The 9786-nt window shown below is 38.2% G+C and overlaps 1 protein-coding gene across 1 annotated transcript; it reads right to left on the bottom strand.

Moving 5' to 3' along the window:
- Positions 1-1806: 1806 nt before the first annotated feature.
- LOC145640124 (uncharacterized) lies at positions 1807-2289 on the bottom strand. The gene has a single exon (XM_081691435.1). The coding sequence runs from the start codon at positions 2287-2289 to the stop codon at positions 1807-1809; it is 483 nt and encodes a 160-aa protein (XP_081547561.1).
- Positions 2290-9786: the final 7497 nt, after the last annotated feature.

The raw sequence follows: 9786 nt of genomic DNA, 5'->3' as shown, positions 1-9786 counted from the left end.
CCATGTACTCCTCATGGGTATGAACGTTGCATATTTCGTTTGTCGATCCACTATGACCCAAATTGTATCATTTCCTACTCGAGTCTTGGGTAAGGCTACCACGAAATCCATCGAGATCGAATCCCACTTCCAACTAGGCACCTTCAAGGATTGAACTGTTCCTTGTGGCCTCTTGTGTTCAATTTTAACCTTTTGACAAGTCAAACATCTAGCCACAAATTCTGCTACTTTTCTTTTCATATTCGGCCACCAAAACGTCTTCTTCATGTCCTTATACAACTTATCCCCTCCAGGATGCATTGAATAAGGAGAACTATGAGCTTCTTCCATCAATTTATGCTTCAAATCACTTCGATTATGTGGAACGCACCATCTTCCTTTAAACCGCATGCTCCCATCGTCAGTTATTGAAAAGTCTAATATTTGTCCTTCCTCGATCTTTTCTTTAATCTTGCTCAGCTTCTCATCCCTAGGCTGGCCTTCTCGAATCTCATCATAAATTGACGGTTTGATCACTAAGGCACATAACATTTTCTCCACTTCTCCATGCTCAAATACCTCCAAATTCATCCTTTGGTATTCCACACACAATTGATCCGGGAGAATCATTGCGTTGACTCCGTGACTTGACTTCTTACTTAACGCATCGGCTACCACGTTCGCCCTTCCCTCATGATATTGGATATCCAAGTCATAATCCTTGATCAACTCCAAGCATCGCCTTTGTCTCATGTTCAACTCCTTCTGTGTTAATATGTACTTCAAACTCTTGTGATCGGTAAAGATCTTACAAGTTACCCCGTACAAATAGTGCCTCCAAATCTGCAAAGCAAACACAATTGCAGCTAACTCCAAGTCGTGCGTTGGGTAGTTTACCTCATAAGGCTTCAATTGTCTCGAAGCATAAGCAATTACCTTCCGATTTTGCATCAACACGCAACCCAACCCAAACTTTGATGCATCACTATACACCTCATATTGTTTACTTCCATCAGGTAGGGCTAACACAGGGGTTGTCGTCAGTCTTTCTTTTAATGATTGAAAAGCCTTTTCACACTCCGGGGTCCACTCATACTTACATTCCTTTCTCATCAAACTTGTCACAGGCCTTGCAATTCTCGAGAAATCCTTAACAAATCTCCTATAGTATCCTGCTAACCCACGGAAACTCCGAACATCTGACACACTCCTCGGTGTCGGCCATTCACTTACGGCTTTTACCTTTGCTGGATCGACTAACACTCCTTCCTAAGAAGACACATGACCTAAGAAAGCAACCTTCTCCAACCAAAACTCACATTTCGAAAGCTTGGCATATAATTGATGCTCTCTCAAGGTTGAAAATACCATCCTCAAATGATCCTCATGCTCTTTCGGGATCCTCGAATGCACCAAAATATCATTGATAAATACCACAACAAACCTATTCAAGTATGGCCTAAAAACTCGGTGCATTAAATCCATAAAAACAGCAGGTGCATTGGTTGACCCAAATGGCATTACAGTGAATTCGTAATGACCATAACAAGTCCTAAAAGCACTTTTTGCAATGTCCGACTCTGCTATCCTCAACTGATGATACCCTGACCTCAAATTGATCTTCGAGAATATTCCCGCCCTTTTTAACTAGTCGAACAAATCATCGATCCTAGGTAAAGGGTACTTATTCTTGATCGTGACGTTGTTCAACTCTCGGTAATCTATACATAGCCTCAAGCTTCCATCCTTCTTCGTTACGAACAACACCGGTGCACCCCATGGTGATGAACTCGGTCGAATGTATCCTTTCTCCAGCAAGTTGTCTAACTAAGTCTTCAACTCCTTCATCTCAGCCGGGGCCATCCTATATGGAGCCTTTGAAATAGGTCCTGTCCCGGGCACTAAGTCTATCGTAAACTCAACATCCCTCACAGGTGGCATCCCTGGAATTTCTTCGGGGAAAACGTCAAGAAATTCATTTACTACTGGAATATTTTTCCCATCATCTCTACCTCCTTCTTCTATCCTTTGGACGCTACACAAATACAGTGGATGTCCCTTTGCTACATACTTCTTAAGTTGCAAAGCAGATATGATTTTTAACCCTGATTTCCTCCCCTCCCTTCGATAGGTTACTCTAACCTTGCCCGGGCCACACAATGTGACCTTTTGGGCCTCGCAATCAATTTGGGCCTTGTACTTGCCTAACCAGTCCATCCCCAAAATAACATCGAGATCTTGTAATTCAAGCTCGATTAAGTCTGATGGAAATTCTACATTTGAAATAACAAGAGGTACAATCTGATGCATTTTAGTGCAACTCACCACTTCCCCTCACGGGATAGCAATATCTAAGGAAACAGACACCGGAATCTCTAACTTGAGTCTATCTACTAAACTTCTAGAAATAAAAGAGTGAGACGCCCCTGAATTAAACAAGACTTTAGTAGACATAGAACAAATAAAGAAATTGCCAATTACCACATCAGAAGCAGTTGCAGCCTCACGGCAGTACATCACGAACACACGACCCTTGGAAGTGGCTCCACTGTTGTTGTTGGGTCCAGGCTTAGGATTGAATCCGCTGGGCTGAGCTCGCTTGGGTTGGTTCTTCTCATCTTGGGGTTTACCTGACTGCTCATCAGAGACCTTCTTATAACACTCATACTCACGGTGACCTAACTTTTGACAGTAGTGGCAAGTCACTAGGTTTCCCTCACAATCCCTTCCTGGGTGGTTCTTCGTACATCTCTTGCAAAAATAGGTTCTCTTGGGTTTGTCACCATTCCCTCGGTTGCCATTCCCTCTTTCAAAATTACCCCTGTTGTCCTTTTTCCCATTGAAATTCCCACTCGGGTTCCCCTCAATTTTGGGTTTCTTCTCACTCCCATTGAAAGTCCCACTAGGCTTCCTCTTTTCCCCGAAAAAGTTTCCCTCTAGGTCTCTCCCCTTGATCCCATAAAGGTGTGCTGCTCTCCCATAAACCTCATCTAAAGTTTCAAAGGTCACTCCTCCTAGTTTTCCTTGAAGGGTCAAAGTCAAACCTTGCTCAAACCTTTGTGCCTTAAGTGCTTCAATTGGTACTACATCAGGTGCAAATCTCATCAACTCAATGAACTTGCTATAATACTCATTAATTGTCATGTTCCCCATCCTAAGGTTCGTAAACTCCATACACTTTTGTTTCCTCAAGTAGGAAGGGAAAAACTTTTCTCTCAAAGCTTCCTTTAATTGAGCCCACCCAAAGTTAGGATTTCTCAACAAGTCATCTCTCCTTTGGCTCCACCACAAATCGACTTCCTCTCTAAGGTAATAAACAGCATTATTGACTTTTAATTCCTCAGGGCAATTAATAGCATCAAAATGTTTATCAAATTCTCTCACCCAATTTTCTAAGCTCACTGGGTCTACTTTTCCAAGGTAAGTGGGTGGTTTGGCCGCAGCTACTCTCTTAAAAACTTCCCCAAAAGCATCAAGGTCATTATGGGCTTTTCCCTGGTTTGAGACAATACCGGCTATGTTTTCGGTTATTTTGGTTAGCCTTTTGATGACAGAGCTGACCTTGGAACTACTCCCTTTCTTAATTCGTTGCCTTAGAGACATGATCCTGAATAATGTGGTAGTTAGACACATGAATTTACAAACAATTTATTCATCTACCAGCTAAGACTCGGAATTGTGATTACTGTTCACAAGATACTAAACGTTTTATCAAATTAACTGGTAAGTTTAAATTGCCATTTAAAAGAAACTCTATATAGTATCTCAAAATAAATCATCACAAGATTTTATCATAATTTGCATGCAATTATGACACACAAATTAACAAAACTCTTCATCATATAATTCACATAAGAGCGCAATTCACCTTCCAATCCTTTTCCAATTTAGAAATAGTTTTCGAATAATAATCCATAAACCTTCACTAATATACCTTGGAATATAAAATTCCTAAAAGTCTATCAATCTCAATGCAATTTGAATTTTAATTCGAACCTTTATATTCTAAAACATAGTTTGGACGTTTGCTTATTCCATATGCATATAATTCACGTAAATTTCGAAATTATTTTTGAATACGTTTCAAACTCTTTAATTTTGAAAATATTATATATATAGTTATAAGTTGAATACTTTATTCATAATGTGGATTAATTGGACCAATGAGATCCAAGGTAGAAGAGGTTAGGGACGACGTTACCCTGAGCCCAAGTCATGCCTAGCCAGAGCTCATTACCAATCCAATAATCCCCAATATTAATCTTTCTTCATATTAAAATGAAAAGTAGTTTTTACTTAAATATACACTTAATATATACTTTCATAAAACAAATGCGAAACTCTATCCTAAATGCCCCTCTTAGGTCTACCCATCAGTTTTATATTCCAATTTTTTTCTTTTTAAGACCAGAAAACTGATAACACTTTGTAACACCCCCAAATTACTCTCTAATATTAACAATAGTACCCAGCTTTAGGGAGTAACATGGGAGTATTACCGCCACGTGATTACGTAAGGCTTCACAGAATTTTGCAGCGAAAAATAGTACTTTACTTTCATTAATAATAATAATAATAAAATAGTTTGATACCTTTTCAAAGTAACTACACCACTAATACTATGTTTACTAAAATAAACTAGGTGACCACCGCCCATCATTCCCAATGCAGCACATAGTTCACGTTGTCTGATTGCCACCACCTATCTACTCATCAAAATGACAAGTAGGGCCAAGCCAAAACAAAACAAATACGTATTAGCCAAAATGCTAAGTACATACAAATGCTAGACATGTAAAATCAATTTAATTAATTAAACATGCTTTCGAAGAGATTTAACTTAAATAAATCATAATTTATCCAAACCGTTCATGAATAGAAATTCATGTATAAAAACTTGTCAGAAGAACCAATTTCTGAAATAACCAACTTTCTAAAGATAATTCCGAATAGGATGGATCAGTCCATATTTTCGTAATTCATTTTACCACCTAAGTGTGCACACCCCCCAAGCTAGTAACTCCTTTACATAGTGCTATCATGGGGAAAGACTAGATCATACAAAGTTTATAGTCTTCAACTTACTCCGCGTAGTGGGAGTTAAAAATCCAAAGATCCAAGGAATAAATCCTGATAAATAAACTTTCCAATATCCCATACTCGGGATAAATTAAAACAATAAAACTTCCTTCTTGAATATCAATACAAGTTTATAATCAACCATATAAAATATTTTAACATTTGAGATTAAACGATTAAAACAAGCTTCACCGAAATATATTTCACAATTCTTTAAACATGGTACGAAATCACTTAACATGTAAAACACGTTGCATATAAAAGCCACTTTTTAAAAGATCTAGCCACGTGTACGTACCTTGATTCTTGCAAACAAGCACGAAGTTCCTAATTACGAACTTGAAATCCCTACTACAATAAACATTAACTCCTAATCAAAAACTCTTCAACCCATAAACACTAGTGCATAAAATGTAGACCCTTGACTTAGTTGTGCTTGGTCAATTAGTTTAACTCTTGTAATGTTTATACTTTCATAATTCAAGAAACTTTTTTAATAGTAAGAGAGTTAGTTATATTATTAATGAAGATAATAATAATAGTAGTAGTAGTAATAATAATAATAATAATAATAATAATAATAATAATAATAATAATAATAATAATAATAATAATAATAATAATAATAATAATAATAATAATAATAATAATAATAATAATAAGAATAATAATAATAATATTTAGTAAGAGTAGTACGTATAGGAGTAGTAGTAGTAGCAAAACACCAACAATATAATGATAATAATACTTATAACATCATGAATAGTAGTAGTACTTATTTTAGTATGTAGTAGTAGTAATATGTGTAGTGTAGTTGTTTGATGTAATTTAATCAAGATAATAACAATTAACAATACTTTATAATGGTAGATTATCATTAGTATATATGTGTACGAGTAGGGTACAGTAGTAGTAGTAGTAATAATATGACCCAAAATGAAGAACAATAACAACAACAATAATATAGTATCGAAACAAGGTTGGAAGCTTAGATAATCAAGCAATGAAGGAAGGTGGAGGGTATACCTTTGGGTGGCAGCGACGACAACGATAAGAGAGCTGCAGCAAGGTGGTCGGAGAGGTGGTAGTCATGGTGTTCACGGCCAAAGAGGAAGAAAGAGGAAACAAGGAAAGATTTAGAAAGGAGAAGATAGAGGACGAAGAGAGTAGTTTGGGAAAGATGAATGTGGGAAGTGTGACTGATTTTCATGGCTATTTATAGCCTCAATTAGGCACTATTTTAGCTGTCTCCATTAATGAAAGAACAAGTGGGAACCTTGGTTCCATTTTTGCCGACATGAAGATGTTCTAGAAGCAAGAAAACGAGTTTTTGTTCAGAAGCCATAACTTTTGATCTATAGTACCAAACAACAATCACACTGTTGAATTTGAAGATTGGAATGTCTCAAACAAGCTGTCAAAATTTCAGCCAAATCGGACCACGGATGGACCTTGAACGGAGATGTTTTCCGAGACTGTTCAAGCTTGGAACGAAAATGAGGATGAATGTTGTAGAAGGGAGCTACGTGGAGCAATTTGTGTGGTGTTTTAGAGTTGACTTTAACAAAGAGGATACTAAATACTTTTGGCACTTGTACTATGACTCGAGAACAAAATATTTGGCTCGTGAACAAAGGATTTAAGGTAGAAAATCCTGTTTTCGGGCATGATAACTTTAACTTGATTAGTATAATCAAACTTATTATAAAACGTAATTATAAAATTGTCATTTGTATATAATGACTTAAATAAATTATTTTGTATAATAACGTAATATTTGAAATATCTCGGAAAAATCCATAGTTGATAATTAGTAAACAGGTTTAAAAATACAAGGTATTACAAAATGCTTGAGAGGTTAGCTAACCATAAGTTCTTTTGCTATTTTGATGGGTATTCAGGATTTTTCCAAATTCCGATTCACCCTAAAGATCAGGAAAAGACAACCTTTACATGCCCTTATGGCACTTTTGCATATCGTAGAATGCCTTTCGGTTTATGTAATGCTCCCGCTACCTTTTAACGTTGTATGATGAGCATCTTTTCTGATTTTATAGAGTCTATTATGGAAGTGTTTATGGTTGATTTTAGTGTGTATGGTTCTTCATTTGATTTATATCTAATTAATCTCGCTAAAATTTTAATATGATGTGAAGAATGCAACTTAGTTCTAAACTGAGAGAAATGTCACTTTATGGTGATAGAGAGAGTAGTTCTAGGTCACATTGTATTTGATAAGGGCATACAAGTAGACAAAGCTCAGATTTCAGGGATTGAGCAATTACCTCCACCAGTTCATGTTAAGGGAGTTAGAAGTTTCTTGGGTCATGCGGGGTTATATCGTCGCTTTATAAAAGATTTTTCTAAAATTGCTAAACCACTATTGGCAGACCACTGTCACGTATCAGGTATAACGAGGGTAAAGATTCTCTTCCTATAGATGATTCTTTCTCTGACGACAACCTATATGTAGTTATAAAGCAACACCCATGGTATGCCGACTTTGCTAACTATTTAGTGGGTGGTAGTCTACCTCTTGACTTGCCCTACCAACAAAAAAAGAAATTCATTTATGATGTTAAAATTTATTTTTGGGATGATCCTTTTTTGTTTCGTTAGTGTGCAAATGGATTATTTTGCTTGTGTGTATCTGAATGGAAAGTCCACGGTGTGCTTACTAGTTGCAACACCTCACCATATGGAGGACATCATGGCCCCACTAAAACGGTGGCCAAGATTAATGAGTCGAGTTTTTATTGGCCTACAATGTTTAAGGATGCTAACACTTTTGTGCAGGCTTGTGACTCTTGCCAGAGGACTGGCAACATCTCGCGGCGGCATGAGATGCCTCAAACCGGAATTTTAGAAGTTGAAAATTTTGATGTTTGGGGTGTTGATTACATGGGACCGTTCTCTTCTTCAAAAGGGAACCCCTATATACTTGTCGCCATCGACTATGTATCCAAGTGGGTTGAGGCCATCGCTACTCCTACTAATGATGCCAAGGTGGTCCATAGACTTTTCAAGAAGACCATCTTTCCAAGATTTGGCATGCCTAGGGCGATAATTAGTGACGGAGGGTCTCACTTTCATGAGCGGAAGTTAGATCAAAGAGGGTAATAAAGTGTTGTTGTTCAACTCTCGACTTAAACTATTCCCAGGAATCTTGAGGTCAAGGTGGTCGGGTCCTTTTATTGTAAAAAGGGCTAATAAATTCGGTTCTTTGTAGGTTTCCGATGAACATGGTAACGAGTTTAAGGTTAATGGCCAAAGACTAAAGCTATATCATGAGGGGGCTACGATTGCTACAGATGAATTACTTCAACTAAGCGGTTCGGATTCACTTTGAGCTTCAATGTGGTAAGAGGGTCGTGCGAGACCTAGATAAACCAGCGCTTTGCGGGAGGCAACCCGTATTTCTTGCTTTATAGACTAGTTTCGTTATATTTATTTTTATTTTTTTATCCTTTTTCTTAGAGAGGTGAGAAGAGTGAAATTTTACCTTTCATGAGTGTTATGTACAGGTTTTAGATCACAAAGTACGGAGTTTTTAAGAGAAAAAGGCGAAGAAAAGAGGAGCTCCAAATTAGGTACGGGCCCGATCAGACAAGGCTCGCCCGATCGGGCGCGCACCTGTGGGCCAGAATCATGCATAATTTAGCCCGATCAGGCAAGGAGTCCCGATCGGGCGCGAAATATGGATTTTATCGGATCATTTAATCGCCCGATCAGGCGCGCAGGTAAGGAAGAAAAACAAGGGTAATTTAACCTGATCAGGCGAGGCCTCCCGATCGGGCGGAATTTTGGAGAAATCGAGTGCCACAAAAGAAATATCGAGCAAAGCCTGCCCGATCGGGCGAGCATTTTTGGCGATTTTGAACTTCGAGTTCGCGCACGATCCGGCGGAGGTCGCCCGATCGGGCGCATACTCCACATTTCACAAGAACCTATATTTGCTAGATCGTGCGAGGCTTGCCCGATCGGGCACGCCTATTTTCCGGAGGATTAATTCCTTCTTCTCCCCTTTTCTTCTTTTTTTCTTTCTTACTCCTTCTTCTTTATTCACACTTTCTCTCTCTAAAACCTCCATTTTCAAACCTTCAACCTCACTTTCCTTGCAAGATCTTCTCAAATTCATCCATCAAAACCTTAAAATTTTTACATATTCTTAATCCTCACACCTTCCTCTACATTTTCCACCCACTTTCTCACACTTTCTCTCATAATTTCTTAAAACCCTTAGAGAAAGAAAGCTTAAATACCCAAATTTCTCACTACAAATGGATTCCAAACGATCTAGACAACAAAGGGGCGAAAGTTCGAGGCAAGAACAACCAATGGTCGACCCAGAGCTTCAAATACCGGGATAGGAGGAGGTTGTTATCACTCATGTACAATTCCGATTGCTAAACAATGATGTGCGATTAACTTTAAAAGAATTCGGGAAGTTGTTTGAGCTAAAATCGGACAAACCTATCAAACCCTCCCAAGACCACATTGTCGTGGTCTACAAGAGACTCACTGGGGAGGGTTTGATTAACCTCCAACACGCCAAAGGGACGTGGATTCAACATCCCGTCCCAAAGTTTTGGCAAAGGTTTGTCGGCCCCACAATTTTTGGGAGGCATGAACCGGCAAACGTGAGGAGGGATAAACTTGAACTATTGCTATCCTATATGATCCCTAATGCAGAGAAATTAAACATACCACTTAGGATTGCCAACCACT

Source organism: Chenopodium album, chromosome 7 (genome assembly GCF_948465745.1).
Source record: "Chenopodium album chromosome 7, dcCheAlbu1.1, whole genome shotgun sequence".
Lineage (NCBI taxonomy): Eukaryota > Viridiplantae > Streptophyta > Magnoliopsida > Caryophyllales > Amaranthaceae > Chenopodium > Chenopodium album.
The sequence above is the reverse complement of the archived record's forward strand: the minus strand, read 5'-3'. Positions and strand labels throughout refer to the sequence as shown.

Coding starts and splice junctions, on each gene's coding strand:
- LOC145640124 (XM_081691435.1), bottom strand. CDS start 2,289: ATGCATCAGATTGTACCTCTTGTTATTTCAAATGTAGAATTTCCATCA.